This window comes from Pseudonaja textilis, chromosome 4 (assembly GCF_049901715.1).
Source record: "Pseudonaja textilis isolate UNSWEBS1 chromosome 4, rPseTex1.2, whole genome shotgun sequence".
Classification (NCBI taxonomy): Eukaryota; Metazoa; Chordata; class Lepidosauria; order Squamata; family Elapidae; genus Pseudonaja; species Pseudonaja textilis.
In genome coordinates, this window is record NC_141993.1 from 25743341 (window position 1) to 25761655 (window position 18315).

Below are 18315 nucleotides of genomic sequence, written 5' to 3' on the forward strand. Positions count from 1 at the left end.
ACACAGCAACGGTCATAAGTATGAATCAGTTGCCAAGCCTCTGAATTTTGATCACATGACTATGGAGATGTTTCAGAGGTCAGCACTGTGAAAAATGTCCATAAGTCCCATTTTTCAGAGCCATTGTAACTTTGAATGGTTGCTAAATGAACTGTTTGTAAGTTGAGCACCACCTGTGTTTGTTTTAGATTGAAGTATCATGTAACATAGCATACAAAAAGTAGAAGATATACAGGTATTCTTTGACTTATTATCACAATTGGACTGGAATTTTGGTCTCTCAGCACTGCAGTTGTTAAGTCTGTCATTATGTAACCGGACTTAATTCTACGACCATTTTAACAATGGTTGTTAAGCGACTCAGGTGCTGGCTAAGTAAATCCAGCTTCCTCAATTGACTTTTCTTGTCAGAAGCCAGTTAGGAAGGTTGCAATCACATGACCACAAGATACTGCAGCTGTGGTAAATGTGAGCTGGGTACCAGGTGTCCAAATTGCGGTCATGTGATCATAGAGGGTAGCACAACAGCCATAACTTCAAGGACAGGTCTTTTCCAAGGCCATTGTTAACTTTTAACTGTAGTTAAACGGTTGTAAGTTAATAACCACCTGTAGCAATATAAGCATATTCAAAAGACCTTTTTGGTGGACCATTTTTTATGGTGTAGCATTTTCTAGTTATGGTGCTCTGGCATGACGCTTGATTGTTATCTTGTTTAATCAGAATTTAAGATCAGGTATTATATTTCAGTCCAATTGCTATAAAATGAAAGGAAAATATTCTCACTCCATCCTCAGTGAGGCTGGAGGAGGACAATGGTGCAAGTGTGAACCCAAGGTCCTTGTACTCCTATTTCATCTGAACTAGGAAAGTGTTATTTCTCTGGTGTTTTTCCTTCTCTTTGCTTGTAACTTTGAGCTTGCATAATATTGTTGTAGGTTGTAAGTGTCAGAAACTGCATTTCTCTGTGGCATTGATGCAACGTTTCTCTTTTAATCTTAAATTAGCCCTGCTTCGTGGCAACCGCTGTTTATCTAAAACGAACCTGAAATAACTTTAAATCACTTGATTTCAATAGAAAGTAGAATCTGAACTGTGCAGGTTTTTTATTTACAAATCTGTAAAAGTATATTATTTAATTTTGTTTAGGAATATGAAGCACGAATAGGAAAATTGTGTAAACCTGCACCCCAAGCAACAAGGCGTAGACATTTTGAATTTGAGCCACTTTCAACCACTGCTCTTATTCTGGAGGATCGACCATCGTAAGTCCCTAAGGATTCTTTTTACAAGTGTCAGATCAAAAAGTAAGCTGAGGTAGATACTTAGGTAAATTATGTTTGGATTGTAGCACACATACATACATACATACATACTGGTGCGGTTGCCTAGAGGTGGAGCTCTCACCTCACAATCCGGAGGCTATGAGTTCGATCCTAGTTTGAGGCAGATATTTCTCTCTCTGGGCATAAATGAGAATATATCTGCTGGACAAAACTCCACACTGGTGACACGAAGGGCATCCGGCCAATAAACACTCTGCTAGCTTTCAGTTGCCCAGACTCCACCCTGCAAGGGATTGTGGGGTCATTAAAAGATGATTTTTATATATATATATATATATATATATATATATATATATATATATATATATATATATTTTTTTTCTTAAGTTTTAGCGGGTACTTACATGTATGGCATTCAGCTTTGTTTGGGTATTTTCCACGTCATTGCAGTTGTGCTTTTAAAGTTGTAGCAACGTTTGGCAGAATCTCATCTGCCATCTCTTCTGCCTACAGAAGCCTGATGATGGCAGATGAGATTCTGCCAAACGTTGCTACAACTTTAAAAGCACAACTACAATGACGGGAAAATACCTGAACAAAGCTGAATGCTATATATATATATATATATATATATATATATATATATATATATATATATTTATATTTATATTTATATTTATATTTATATTTATATTTATATTTATATTTATATTTAAATAAAGCCATTACATAGTTCATATTACAAAAAGTAAAACCTATCTTAGTAGGAATTGCAAAAAAGTATCTTAACTTTAATAACTATAAATTGAAAAAAAACTTTTTAGGTAACCATCATAGCCTGTAGTCTATTTGAATACAATCTAATACTGCTTTACTTATAAACTTAAATCATTTAAAAATCTAAGTGGGTACAACTTTACCACATAAGAATTAGGCTTTAATGTTAGCTTATATCTGAGGAACTGTACTTTGTACAATTGACATGCTGCTGAAAATAATCCTGTTTCTAAAGCAACTAGTAATGCTTTCTTTGGAACCCTGTTTTTGAAGCAAAGCTTTGAGATATAATATTAAGATTAAATAATAAACCTGCATTTTATCACTTTAAAATAAATATTGTCTACTCTGCATTGAGTTGATAATTCAAACTGATTCAGTGAAGTAACTGGTTGCTTGTTTATTTTTAATTTATTTAGAACACTTACATGTCAAACGATCTATACGTTAAAGATTCAGAGTGTTTGATATTTTGTATATATCAAGAGTCCTTTTGGCTAAAGTCAAGTTTGAAGGTTAGACTACTAGGCGGATCAAGAAGTAAACAATGAAACATTTATAGAATAACACTTAATAAAGCATGAAGCTGCTAGTAAGAGTAGAAATAAACACTTAGGTGATTTATACCTTGCTCTTTCAGCATTAATGCGGGTAACATACTTGGAAAGATTTTTTCAGGGACCAGAGCAAGCAAATTTGCAGCTGTCTATTTGCATGAGGCAAGTACTACTAGTCCACATATGTAATGCTGTCACATCTCTTCACCTTGTAGAGAGCTTTTTAAAAATCCTCTAATCAGCTTTTTTTCTCAAATCATTCCTATTGCTAATTAGAGTAGCAACAGAACACTTTCTAAAATCCTTGAACATTTATTTTAAGTTTGGTTTGGGAGGATATTATGACTTCAGGGAAGGAGTAAATCATTTGAGTGCTTGGAGTAGGAGTTAGATGAAAAGCAACTTATTGGAGCTGCAGGCCTAGGGTAGCGAATGATATTACAGCAAGGAAGGAGAGAAGGATGTCAGAATAGATATATAAAGTTTGTGTGGAAGAGATATGTTTCTATTTTTTGAAAGCTTTGGAATAGGCACAGTTCTCAAATATAGATGAACAGGTGAATAATGAAAACAGTGACGTTGCATAGTACACTGGAGACTAATTATATCTCAGTGGTCTATTCCTTTGGGTTTCATGGTACCATTATCTTTTTGGTCTTATTTCTGCACATACTTGCATTGGTAATTGGTCTATTTTTCTTATGTACTCCTCAGAACCGATGATGGGATATGTTTATACTTAAACAATTTTCAGCACTCTTATTCAGTAATTTCAGGTCTCTTTCAGTAGAGCAATAATAATCCCATATCATTTCAGATTATCCTTCAAATATCCTTAGTCCAAACTTGTCAGAGAACAAATTGGTTTGACGTGCACCTTACACTGAATCTAGAAACTAAATTGTTTTAGCATAAAACCATTTAGTTCAGACTATAATTTGTTCCATTATTTGTAATTAGACTTGCTCTTAAAACATTAGTTATTACATTTTTATGTACATTATTTATGATAACCTGTAAAATGAAGGATTCGTTGGGAAAATATACCATTCAAGCATTCCATTTTTTAACGTATGGAACATTTAACAAGACTTTAATTTGATTAATCTATACTACTTAAAATTCTTTTTAGGAACCTTCCTGCAAAATCTACAGAGGAGGCTTTACGTCACAAACAAGAATATGATGAAATGGTGGCAGAAGCAAAAAAGAGAGGTATGTCTGATCAAATAATATTTAGTGCATTATGTAATTTATCTGATTTAACCAAACTAAAAAAACTGGCTTGTTACAGAGGTGCTATATTCTTCAGATAAAGTTAAAACAACATTGTTCCAAGTCTTAAGGACCATTTTTACTACACACACACACGCACACCAAAAAACAAAAACAAAACCACATTGAACAAGTAAAATATGCAGTGTATGTGTCAGCGTTCCGGACATGAATATGGACGTGAAGAAGTCTGCTTTTTTCTATCCACAATAATCTTTCTCAGAAAGGCATTCAGTAGATCATTTTTGAAGCCAAAAAATAGCCCTCTCTTTCCATAAGTGAACCATATTTATATCTTTTGCACAGGTGCGCATTGTTTATATACCTGAAATGTTTGTTGTTTGATTTATTACAAATGTAAGTATTAAATTACTTCATGATTTGATCTTTAACTCACTTTGTCAAGCTGATCATCTTCGATGACAAACCAAAGGTGCTAGTTGAAACACACACACACACACACACACATACACACACACACACACACCCCTTTATAAATATGTAAGAGATTGTTTATTAGAAATGCTTCCCAGAACCACACAGACACATTTGGTTGAAATGGAAAAACTATAGAAATTAAATGAATGAATGAATGATTCTAGCAACAAAATGTTTGCTACATGAAAGAAGCATAAACTTTTATACAAAATATAGCACATGCTATTATGTTAAACACCTATAATTAGTATTTCCAGTATTTCAGTCCTAAGTATGCTACTAAACCAGATTCATTCCATCCCTTATTTCAGTGGGCTTAATCTGTAGAAAATTATACTGTATTTAATCATACAGAGAACTCTTATCTTTAATACCACAAGTATTTCAACAATTGTAAAACAGAACATAAAACAACTATTGTAGATTGCCACATATTTTCAGGTGGAAGCTTCTAAGATTGAGATTATTCAATTTCATCTTTATATTTAAGTATAGTTGTGGTTCAGAGTATAGTAATAGTCTGATGGGTCAAGAAGCAAAGTTGTAAATTATTTTTTAATGTATCTTTGAGGGCATTTTCAAGATTCTGACAGACCAAGAGGCAGCATTTTATTTTGATTTTCCAATTTTTTTGTTTGTTAAAGTCATGGCTGGGAGAACTATTGAAATAATTGTTTCCAATATATTTTTAACATATTATTTTTGCTAATTTGAAGAAATAATACTGATCCACTCATTTTGAAATACTAAATTAAGTTACGGATGAGGGATGGGGGCCCCATCATTGCTGGAACCTACGGTAATTGTCCCGTTCTTTAAAAATAATTTGATCCTCCTTCTGTGCTTTTTCTCCTTTTGGATCCCTATACTTATTTGTATCCCTATATACTTATACAGTTATTTTGTTAGGGCAATACCTCATGATATGAAGTAGATTTTAATCTCATCTAAGAAAACTTATTTTAAATAAAAGCAGTATTGCTATCAGAGCGTCCATAGAAGTTATCCTTGACATCTACCAGACTCTGTGTTTTGATATGTAGAAAAGTGACATCAGAATTTACTATGACTATGTAGATTTTCACAGTTGCAAAAGGTTGACTGTACGATATGGACAAAACACTTCATCCTTAAAAATGTAACATTCTTGAAAATGTTCTCATTTTATTCCAGATCATACCACCTGACAATTCCAGGTGTTATGGGGCTATTTCCCTCCAGGAAATCTTCCAAAATAAGGAAGTGATTTATGGTGTTCCAAATCTACTTCTAGAAAACAGCTGGACACCACTCTTGGGATTGCTCAATAGGGGAAAAAAATAACATTTTAGAATCCCTCAGAATGTCCTTTTCTGGAGATGGAAGGCTTTGCACATACCTGTTTACTTTTTCTGATGTTGAAAAAAGAGCTGCAACAGTGTAATAAATACATTCATTCCTGTAATCAGAATTATCTCTGCTATGAGTTGTTTACATAGCAGATATATATTTTATAAGCATTTATATTTAAGGGACCCATATCCTTTAATGATCTAATATTTGATTTAAACATGGCTTTTGATGTCACATTGCAATTAAAATTCTGAATTTAATAGAAATTAAAGAAGCTCACCGAAGGAAGAAAATAATGAAAGAACGCTTCAAACAAGAGGAGAATATTGCTAGTGCTATGGTGATTTGGGTCAATGAAATTCTGCCTAATTGGGAGAGCATGTAAGTGTAGAATACCTGGTAATACAAGATTGATGCAAACTTCTGTGTGTTTTCCTTTCTGTTCTCCGCTGTACTTTTAATTCATCACAACATAGAATTACTTTTTCTTGTATCTGCTATTTTATTTTACAATTCAGAAATCACATATTAAGATAGCAGTGCTGTCTTATAAGATCAGGCAATATTACACTCACAGGAAGCACTACTAGTAAATTTCAATAGAAAACATCTGGCTTCTTATATAAAGCTAAAGTTTACTGCTGTATTTGATGCTAGGATATTTCTAGCAGTGGTCAAACTTTTAAACTATTTTTACTTCTGTGTCTTTATAGGCGTTCTACAAGGCGAGTGCGAGAATTATGGTGGCAAGGATTACCTCCAAGCGTTCGTGGAAGGGTTTGGAGTCTCGCCGTAGGAAATGAATTAAATATCACTCCTGGTAAGTTAGAAGCATAGAATAGGTTCAAGCGATAATATTCTGCAATGTAACTCACCCTTTGGTTACCTTGAGTGTATGATGGTGGGCATTTTGCCCAGGAATAATTGCATTATTAACTGTCACACTTCAGTAACCTAGTGCTTCCCTTATAAATGATGAGATTTATGTGGCCCTTAGATCCCTGACTTAAATTGAAGCCCTTTCTTTAAAAGATAGTCAAAAGGGCTGAATGAAAAAAAATCAGAGTTTTTGAACTATTCTACAAGTTAAACTTACATGGTGGTGACTAACATTTCTTATGGTATACATTTAGCTAGTAATAATCTATAGTATTTTAAATGTTAGCTCTAAACAATGTAGAAATAACGTGGGGTTAATATAAGTGAGAATTCATTTGTCAAGGCTTAACAAACTAATTTTCTTTTTTATTTGAATAGTTAATTTCTGAACAGATTATCAAAGGTTTTGCTATATCAGTGCCCCCTCTCAACACTTCGGGAGGGGTGTTTAGGATAATGTAGACATATTTTCCCCAGAAGGAGGAAACTACTAAAAGGACATTAAATAGTATGTGGGGGGAGAGTTAGGGGGGGAGAGAGAGAAGCTTATTTTCAATAGCTGCAGTTATGATTCAGTGACTAGAGAGGTGATGACCAGGTTGTTTGAGCCAAACAATGATAATCAACAGTTGCTCATCAAACTTTAATAGGTGTCAAATGGTGTACCATTGAATTAGATCCTGGGCTTTCTACTCTTCATTTTCATGAATGACTTAGAATATATCACATTTGCAGTTAATACAAAGCTTGATGATAAAGTTAATACTGTAGCCCACAAGAGCAAAATTCAAGCTGTTTTTGACTGATCAGAAAGCCGAACTAGAAGTTACAGAATAATGTTTAATGGAGATAGGTGCAAAGTTTTCCAGTTAGGAAATAGAATTGAATGCATAAGAAATGAGGATTATCTGGCATGATAAATGAGAACAGAATATTTGAATTGTAGTTGAATGTGAAAATGAATGTGAATCAGCAGTGTAACAATGCTTCCAAGGAGGCAAATTCAATTTTAGGAGCTACAAATCTACTTTCCAAATCAGGGAAGCAATAATTCCACTTACTTTTGGATTGTTCAACTCTTTCTGTTGGCATGAGTAGGACAGGCTTGTTCTACCAGAACAAAATGGTTCATCAGGTAGCCTGGACCTAGGCCATTAAGGGCTTTAGTGGTCATAACCAACACCTTGAACTGCACTTGGAAGCAGACCAGTAGCTAGTAAAATTCTCCGGGCAGAGGTGTAACATGTGTCAGGTGCAACAAACCAGGAATCAAGGTTGTTTAAATGAGTACAACTTTACTCCATGCTAGCTTTCTTTGAGAAGCTGAATTAGTAACAGTCAAGGCAAATTGGCAGATTTGAGTCAACGGAATTCAAGGAGGGCTGGACTTAGATCTCTTATGGGTGTAGAGAAACTCCAAACGACATACTTGACCCCTCCCTCAGGCTCAGCCTGGTCATCGCCTACATCCTAGGGACCCCAAAGACTCCTCTCACTGCCGCACTTGAAGCTTCCAAATGAACGTCAAGGGTAGCCACATTGCAATAGTCCAGGTGAAAAATGACCATGACTTGACTAACTGCACATAGGGAGTCATAATCCAGGAAAGGTCACAACTGGTGTACGAACCGGAGCAGTGCAAAAGCTCCCCTGGTCATGTCTGCCCCCTGCTCTTCAAGCAGGAGAGGTGAGATGTGAGGAGAACCCCAGATTGAGAACTAGGGTCTGAATGGGGTAGTGCAACCCCGTCTCAGTATGAGGTCGTTGCCTAGCAACTGCAACTGGGATTACCGGAACTGCCATCACTAAGTGGTACAAACAGGTGACATTTCGCCTAACCATCACTTTGCTTAGGGATAGAAATTTCAGTCCCAGTTAGGGTTGATAAGCAAGGAACACCTGTATTCATGGTATACCATATGTATACCGTATTCCTATATACCACCACCTGTATACCATATTCATGGTAACAAAAGCATGTATTTGTCCCTTTGTATTCTCTTTTTACCCTTAGGTGAGTAGAGGTTGAATCTAATTACTGAGGTTAGAAGTTCCTAAATCATTAAACCAAGACTTCTACTAGTCAATTTATAAAAGTTATGTTTTTTAAAAAAAAAATCTGTAAATTAATACTGGAATGGGAATTATACCGTTCAATTTGCAAAGTCATAAATTTGATTTCTGGCTACATTTTGCTGTGTTTTGCAGAACTCTATGAAATTTTCTTATCTAGAGCCAAGGAACGATGGAAAATTTTTGGAGAGACAGGCACTGAAAATGATACAGAAGGTATTTCGAAATGGCATGATCTACTGTTCGTACTGTTTATGATAATGCAAATACACTTTCAGGGATTTTAACAATATAATTTCCAAACACAGAACCATTTAGCAGACAATTGTATGTTTCATACTTACTTAAAGGGAAAGTCAGAGAGAAAAATTATAGAAATGTTATGTAGAGGGTCACATTTGGGACTCTAGTCTCTGTAGTGGTACAATTCTGAATTATCAGTGCTATGTGGAACTCCTGGATATGCTCAACCCTGTGTTAGAAGATGTTTGTTTTACATTAAACTTCATAGCTATTGTTGTTATAAGCTTCATAATGCCCTTTTCTTCTGAAATAACAGCACGACTTAGTAAGATTCTGGTTTTATAAGTCATGCTAATTTTTTCTACCTAAGTTCACTTTTTATGCCCAGTCAGTTTTGCTCCTTTCTTCTTCTGGCTGTTACAAAACTGTGGGAAAAGATGATATTTTTTTCAATACAAGATCCTGACTAACCCTGTCATCTGCTAAATGGCTGTATGGCATACATATTCCTAACACACTTACAAATCCTAATTACACGTAGTCCTCATTCAGCAGCTATTCAGAGTTTTTACAGTGCTGAATGAGGAAGGTTGTGACAGGTCCTCATAGTTGCAGCATTCCCGCAGGTCACATGATCACAATTTGGGCACTTGGCAGCCAGCTTGCAATTATAACATCGCAGCATCCTTCAGTCACATAATCCATCATTTGCAGCCTTCACTGCTGGTTACCAATGAGCAGAGTCAATGGGGAAGTCAGCAGGAAGTCACAAATGGCAATCACATGATGTTATTCCTAGTGACCCATGAAGGCTAAATCAAACAATAGCAACCAGAACTGCCATCATAAGTCGGTGCAGTTGCATCACATTTACAGAGTTCCTTGTCCCAATTAACCATCGCTAATCGAGGATCACCAGTAGATATTTTTCAAAAACAGTGCCAGGGAAAAAAAATAAGTTTGCTGTTATGGTAACCTCATAATGAACAGCATGTATATTTGGTGCAGGGAGAAAAGTCCATATTAAAAAGCAACAGAGCTGAGTCATAGCTTGTTAGGCAGAAAAAATGGTTTAATTAATTGAAGTAAATGCCTCCCTAGTCTCACGCTAAAGTTTAGTCTGGAGAAGGAGGGAAGAATGGGGAAGAATCAAAAAGGGATAAGAGATAAGCGAAAAGACAAAAAAAAAAAAAGAATGAGGGATAAACACAGGGAAAAAACATTGAGCCAAAAATTCAGGTAGAGGAAAGCTAGTGAAAACGACAAATATGTATAGTGCAGCATTTCACTAATGCAAGAATATTCACATAAGAATATGAATGAAACTAGGAGAAGTTCAAGTCTGCTCTTGGAAAATGCACCTAATGCAGAGTTCCATTATAAAATGTTTAAAAAATGTTAGTTTAAAACTATTTTCACAGGAGCAAAAGAAGAAAAGAAAAAGGCTCCCTTCAGCTGGAAAGCAAAAATGGCTAAATTTGGTTCACAAAATTTGGGACACAAAAGGTTCAATGTGTTTGGTTTTGTCAGCAGATGAGAGGCAGGCTGTAGTCCTAACTAAATTATGTTGTGGAGATGTTTGAATAAGCAAGTCCACGATTTATGGAGCCTCCGGAAATTCAGGTTTAGGGCAGAGTCCTCCATGTTAGGAAAGGGTGACTGCTGCTCATTGTAGAATGGGAAGAATAGAGTCGCACAAAATGGAGGCTGGGAGGAAGGGGAATTATGGGAGAATTCTGATAATACCATTCCTTGTATTTTGCTGTGAAAATAATTTTCTTCTGTATAATGGCATGTCAGTTAAAGTTTAAAGTAGATGTAACATAACAGAAATATTGAAACAGTGGAAATGTGTGAATGCTTTTACTTGAATATTGAAGTAGCTTGTGATGAAATTGCTGCCCTGTTCTTTCTTTTGTTTTTGTTTTCAATTAGCATTCCCTTTGGAATATCGGTAGTCCTCAACTTGTGACAAATCACTTAGCAGTTAGAATTACAACAGATGTCTCCCTGGGTATAGTTATGACCTGGATTTGAAGTTCTGACAATAGGGCGGGACTGCAGTCACACGACCACTTTATGCACTGGGAAACTGACCACATTTATGACTGTTAGCAGTGTCCCAGTCACGTGACTGTGTTTTACAATGGATTTGCTGAAAACCAACATCAATGTCCAGTTTTTGCCAAAACCACAACTACAGTATATAGTGAACCATTGAGCCAAGAGCTGTGGCGGCAGAGAGGTTAGAATGCAGTTTTGCAGGCTAATTCTGCCGACTGTCAGCAGTTTGATCCTGACCGGCCCAAGGTTGACTCAGCCTTCCATCCTTCCGAGGTTGGTAAAATGAGGACCCAGATTGTTGAGGGCAATATGCTGACTTTGTAAATCGCTTAGACAGGGGTGTAAAGCACTGTGAAGCGGTATATAAATCTAAGTGCTATTGCTATTGATTTGCTTAACAACCATGGTGATTCATTTAATGACCACTGTAAATATTGTAAAAGTGGATTGATTATGTGAGTGATCCAGCTTATGACCACTACAACTTCCAACTGTGGTGGCAGGAGCCATTACATAACCCAAGAATACCTGAATGTCTGTGATTGATTTAAGAAAACTTACAAACTGTGTTTCAGAGGAATATAATCTTACATTACTGGAAATCAGTCTACAGACATGTATAAATCTGCAGGTTTACTCTCTCTAGATGCTGGAGCATCACTTGCTGACCGAGAAGCTAGCTTGGAGCTAATAAAATTGGATATATCCCGCACATTTCCATCCCTTTATATTTTTCAGAAGGTAACGTTTATTGATTAAGCTTTGAGATTAGACTGCTTTTAATATAATGGTTGCTAAAAGCAAGACTTTTATCGTTGGAAGACTTTTCTGTCATGGTTTAATGCAGTCGATAAGTTCCTTCTCCATTAAGAGGGGCTTAACTAAGATAAAGATAGTTATAAAATATGTACAGTTTGTATATATTATAAACACTCTTGCAAGCTGAAGTAGGGCAGAAAGGCTGATGTTTGGATTTCTGTAGAACTGCAGCTGTTATGTTTTGAGCTTTTTAAAAGCCTATAGAAGAAGAAGAAGAAGAATGCAAGCAAAATTGGTCGGGAGTATAACACCTGTGTTGTATTTTTCAATCAAAATATACTTAGGGGGAAATTTTACATTTTCGTTTTCAAAGTTGTGTGAAGGAAAGAATTCAACCCCAGTGTGTACATGTTATGAGACCATTTTTTAAAAGCATATTTTTTATTTTGCTTGTACATAAGTTAATGTTCAGGTACCGATATTATGCCCCTCAAAATGTTGATACTGCAATTCCATCTCTTTATTACAGAGTAATAAATAAAATAGTAGGTTCCTCTGATAAATGTCTCGTTGTGAAAGTGAAGCTGCTCGATGTTTTACAGTATTGTTTCCCAACCTTGACAACTTTAAGATGTGTGTGGACTTCAATTCAACAAAATCCTAAGCAATGACTGTCAACTGTCTGATTGGCATATGCAGCAACATTATTTTACCAAGAGTATAAGTTTTCTAATAAATCCATACGGGCACAGAAGAAGTGAAGCTAGCTCTGAGGTTTTTCGTGCAAAAAAACAGCATAGTTAATTTCCCCTTTTCCCCACTTGGGCCACCTTTTGTCCAATATTGCCCACTAATCCAGCACATTCTTTTTATTTTGGGAAAACAGTCTGCGCTTTGGAAGGTTCCCATTGCGTGGCCTTGAAGTATAGGGATTTTATCAGGTTGCACATGGCTCACATACATCCCTTATCTTTGTTCCAGCTCCCAACACATTCCAAATCATTTCTGTGGTCAAGTTGCGAGTAGGGAGGTGTTACCAGTCAGCCTTGACAATGGCTGTTTTGACTAGAAATTGAAGTTTACACACCTTAAAGTTGCCGAGGTAGGGAAACAGTTTTGCAGTGAAATCCTAAAACTAGTCTGGGAACAAGGCTGGCGTATCTTGCTTAGGCAGTATTTCCATTCATGCGCTTCGAAACGAACATTTATCAATACAAAATCTCCTTTCCCCTTCCTGTTTGAATTACAAAATGCTAAAGCATAACCTATGGATTTGAAGCCTTCTTTATTTCATCGTGACTAAACACATACCATATGACTGCATCACTTTTATTAAATTGCAAATTATTTCAATCTTGTTTATTGCTTGTAATCATTGTTGCCTTGTCCCTAATTAGGTATGTCAGAAAAGAATGGACATACTAGAATTCCTCTTTTTAATAAAGCTGCTTTTTAAATGCAGTAGCCTTCCAGTGAAAATTATAATGATGAGAGCAGAACAGATTATTGAATGTATTATCCTGGACCATTAGTTCTAATGACCTAATGTAATTCATAGTATTGATTACAGTTATTTTCTATATTAATATTTGTAAAGTTCCTAGAGTCTACTAGGATTGAGGAGGTAGATAAATTGCCCAAATTAATGGGTAAAAATGCCTCCATAAGGAATAAATTTTGTTACCACACAGAATAATTCTTCCTCACATAGATACTAATTGCCAAGCTTCTGGCAGTGGGTAGAGACTTACCTTACATATAATCTACTTTGCACTGGTTAGCATATAGAATATATTGTATTCATAGATCTGTCTAGGCAAAAATACAAGCTTTACAATACAAAATTTAGAAAATGGAATGTCTTTATCACAAAAGCAGAGTATAAAACATTCCCCTCTTTGCTGAAGTTGAACCTAGTGTGTATTTAAAAAAAAAAAGAACAGCGATTGACATTCAAGATCATTAATTCATTCACATAAGAGTTATAATGAGGAGATTTAAAAAGTAATTTTAATGACATGATTGCTGGGTGATAAAAAGTTGGTATTAATAGTTATATAATATATATAAACTTCAGTGTGATTATTCTATGTAGGTTTTTTTCTTGATTGAAAATAACTTTTATCATATATCTCCATTTTTAAATTTCCATTTTGAACCTTTACTTTTTTGATCTACTGTTTCTATTTTAGGGTGGCCCTTATCATGACCTCTTGCACAGTGTCTTGGGAGCATATACATGTTACAGACCTGATGTAGGATATGTAAGTATTTGTACGGTGTTGTCAATCTTTCAACAACAATGACAATGATAAAGTAGAATGACTGTGGAAAAGAAAGCAAAGGTAGTATCAATAATAATCAATGTTCTTGGTGCAATTCCAAAATATCTGGAGTACAACCTGAACATCATGGGCATTGACAAAAATAATAATCAGTTGCAAAAGGCAGCTTTACCTGGATCAGTTTACATCCTGTGACTTTACTTTCAACACCATCAAACACCAACACCTTCCTATCCCAAATCCCTGGGAAAGATTTGATAGTTGGATAAAAATGCCAAAACCAGTCTAAACACTCGACTGACTGTGCAACCAACCATAATAATGATAATAAGGTATTACATTTGTATGCCTTCCAACTCTCAAAAGCTGGGTATTTCACAACAATAAAATAGAAATTAAGTAAAAGCAAAGCTTCCGTAATTTATTATATTGATATATATGATCATTGATATGATTATAAATATATGCTTTATAAATTGAGTGAATTACCACAAACTTAACCTTTTGACCCCAAAAGGGAAAACACGTTCTGCTAACTTCCATAGTTGAAATTCAATTCTGTTGCTGTCTAGGGAATTCTAGGGAGTTGAAGTCCACTCCTCTTAAAGTTGCTGAATTTGAGAAACTCGTGTAACTATTCTGCTGTAAGGTATTTCACATCAAAGGGTGCTCTTCCTAATGCTGTCCTTGAGTTATCCTTGTATAGTCGCTAGGAATACAGAAGAGATATCCCTAGCAAATATAAATATCTCACGGTTAGATATCTCTAGATATCCTACTTCTCAGTAAATATGCACAGGATTGCATTACTTTAAAGTGATACTCTAGACAAATGGAAAGTAGAAAGAAATTGCTGAGAATCATTGTATGTATAGAACATTCATTTACCCACAAATATTTTCCTTCCTTCTATACTTGCTTAGAACATGTGCCAAATTTTAGTTGTCTAAAGTAAAATATTGAGCATCTTTTACTCACGATGGGCATATTTTTTTCTATATGCATAATCACTGTTATTTTTAGACCAAAGTATAATTCAGCAAGTAAATGAATGAAAAATAGGAGTATCTGGTTCAGAATAAGCTGCCCATCTTATTGTCATAATTTGGTGATATCCTAGTTTTCAAAAATACTACAACTTAAGCCAAAGCATAAAAATTAGTCTTTTACTTGGTACACTCAAAAGTTTGTTTGTGTGTTTGTTTGTGTGTTTGTTTGCGTGTTAAAGGTCCAAGGAATGTCTTTCATTGCTGCGGTTCTCATACTTAATCTGGAGGAGGCAGATGCTTTTATTGCCTTTGCAAACCTTTTGAACAAGCCATGCCAGCTAGCCTTTTTTCGTGTGGATCATAGCATGGTATGTGTCCATATGATGACTTTCTACTATTATTTGACTTGATTTCTTTTTACTGCAAAACGTTTGTGGACAAGTAAGTTTCTATTGAAGTCAGTGACATTCTTAGTTTTGAAAACACCAAAGTTTAGTATACCTCCTTATAGCTAACAGGTATTTGCACCCAAGGAACTGTACCAGCAGCAAATGCATCAGTAGAATGTGTTGTCCCTTTGCAGAAGTGTTGCATTTTTCAGAATTTGCACATTCTATTTTCAGTTCGTCTAGTTTCCTGTGACACAATGGTAATCTCTGCAGTCTTTTGCCTTTTAGACAAAGAGACAGCAAGAAGAAAATAGTACTCTGATTACTTATGCCTAGTAACACATGTCTTAGATACACCAGGATTGGATTACTGCACAAAACTCCTCATTGGGTTACCTTTCAAAAAACACTTCAGAAGCTGCAGTTCTTTGAGAATGTTGCTGCCAGGAAAATATTGGGGTATAAACTTGCATTGTTCCACTAAGCTGCCGATATGTTTGGTCCAAAACAGATACAGGTGAAACTTGAAAAATTAAAATATCGTGCCAAAGTTCATTTATTTCAGTAATACAACTTAAAAGGTGAAACTAATATATGAGATACACTCATTACATGCAAAGCAAGATAGTTCAAGCCGGGATGTGTCATAATTGAGATGATTATGGCTTACAGCTCACGAAAACCCCAAATCTACAATCTTAGAAAATTAGAATATTGTGGAAAGGTGCAATGTTCTAGGCTCGAAGTGTCCCTCTCTAATCAGCTAATTAAGCCATAACACCTGCAAAACGGTTCCCGAGCCTTTAAATGGCCTCTCAGTCTGGTTCAGTAGGAAGCCCAATCATGGGAAAGACTGCTGACCTGACAGTTGTGCAGAAAACCATCATTGACACCCTCCATAAGGAGGGAAAGCCTCAAAAGGTAATTGCAAAAGAAGTTGGATGTTCCAAAGTGCTGTATCAAAGCACATTAATAGAAAGTTATGTGGAAGGGAAAAGTGTGGAAGAAAAAGGTGCACAAGCAGCAGGGATGACCGCAGCCTGGAGAGGATTGTCAGGAAAAGGCCATTCAAAAGTGTTGGGGACTTTCACAAGGAGTGGACTGAGGCTGGAATCAGTGCATTAAGAGCCACCACACATAGACGGATCCTAGACATGGACTTCAAATGTCATATTCCTCTTGTCAAGCCAATCCTGAACAACAAATGTCAGAAGCGTCTTATCTGGGCTAAAGAAAAACAGAATTGATCTGTTGCTCAGTGGTCCAAGGTCCTCTTTTCTGATGATGAGAGCAACTTTTGCATCTCATTTGGAAACCAAGGACCCAGAGTCTGGAGGAAGAATGGAGAGACACAAACTGCAAGATACTTGGAGTCCAGTGTGAAGTTTCCACAGTTTGTGTTAATTTGGGGAACCATGTCATCTGCTGGTGTTGGTCCACTGTACTTCATTAAGTCCAGGGTCAACGCAGCCGTCTACCAGGAGATTTTGGAGCACTTCATGCTTCCTTCTGCAGATGAGCTTTATGGGGATGCTGACTTCATTTTCCAGCAGGACTTGGCACCTGCCCACACTGCCAAAAGCACCAAAACCTGGTTCAGTGACCGTGGGATTACTGTGCTTGATTGGCCAGCAAACTCGCCTGACCTGAACCCCATAGAGAATCTATGGGGCATTGCCAAGAAAAAGATGAGAGACATGAGACCGAACAATGCAGAAGAGCTGAAGGCCACTATTGAAGCATCCTGGTCTTCCATAACACCTCAGCAGTGCCACAGGCTGATAGCTTCCATGCCACTCCGCATTGAGACAGTCATTGCTGCAAAAGGGGCCCAAACCAAGTACTGAGTACATCTGCATGCTTATACTTTTCAGAGGTCCGATCTTGTTCTATGTACAATCCTTGTTTTATTGATGTAATATTCTAATTTCCTGAGATTGTGGATTTGGGGTTTTCATAAACTGTAAGCCATCATCATCTCAATTATGACAAATCACGGCTTGAACTATCTTGCTTTGCATGTAATGAGTCTATCTCATATATTCCTTTCACCTTTTAAGTTGCATTACTGAAATAAATAAACTTTTGCACAATATGCTAATTTTTTGAGTTTCACCTGTTGTGTTTCCTCCTATACCACAAGTGGGGGTACTTGTGCCTTTCCAGTTCTTACTGGATGACATGCTGGTGGGAAATTCTGGGAGTTGAAGTCCACTCATCGTAAAATTGCCACGGTTGAGAAACATTGTCTTATAACCTTAGGTAGGTGATCAATGGTGATGAAATAAGAGCATTTTTTATGTTTGCACCAGTATTGTGGGATATTACACCTGGAGGATATTGCACCTGGGGAAACATTGATGGCCTAGTCTCTGGTTATGTTTTGCCCTTAGTGAAAATAGTGTTGTTCTGGTAGGCTTCATTTGATCAGTTGTGCTAAAGATTGTTGCTGAGTTATCTTTGTATATTTTTATAATTTTACTGTATTTTTAATGTAGTGCATGTTATACTGAGTTTAAATCATTTTAAGGGTATGCACACTTATGCAACCACATTACTGTACATTTTTATTGTTGTTGTTTTTTCTCCCTAAAAGATTTCAGTTTGTGATTTTTTTACAGCTCAAAAATCTGACAATTTTAACTGGAGTGTATAGACTTTCTATATTCACTATATCTTTATTTTTGCTACTATCTGTATCAGTGTTTCTCAGTCCTGGCAACTTTAAGATGTGGACTTCAACTCCCAAAATTCCCCCCATCAAGCAATCTTAAAGTTGCCAAGGATGAGAAACACTGACCTACGTTGCAAGGGTAATTAAAAGCTGGAATCCTTAACCCCGAGTGTTTGAATATCAGCTAAATTATTTCTCAACTGCATAATCTGTTATACAGTAACCGCAATCTCACTTTAAGATTTACTGTTTAAATTAGGCATACTCTGTTCTGTAAGCTAATGTATAATTCTGC

At 36.1% G+C, this 18315-nt stretch overlaps 1 protein-coding gene across 2 annotated transcripts in view; it reads left to right on the top strand.

Moving 5' to 3' along the window:
- The window catches only part of TBC1D12 (TBC1 domain family member 12), a 58569-nt gene that overhangs the window by 33504 nt on the left and 6750 nt on the right, over positions 1–18315 (top strand). For both annotated transcript variants that reach the window (XM_026710487.2, XM_026710488.2), the window contains 8 exons: positions 1150–1265; positions 3753–3835; positions 5929–6046; positions 6379–6485; positions 8753–8833; positions 11571–11665; positions 13876–13947; positions 15197–15325. In XM_026710487.2, the coding sequence (XP_026566272.1) occupies positions 1150–1265; positions 3753–3835; positions 5929–6046; positions 6379–6485; positions 8753–8833; positions 11571–11665; positions 13876–13947; positions 15197–15325 (801 nt within the window). The remainder of the gene's footprint in view (positions 1–1149; positions 1266–3752; positions 3836–5928; positions 6047–6378; positions 6486–8752; positions 8834–11570; positions 11666–13875; positions 13948–15196; positions 15326–18315) is intronic.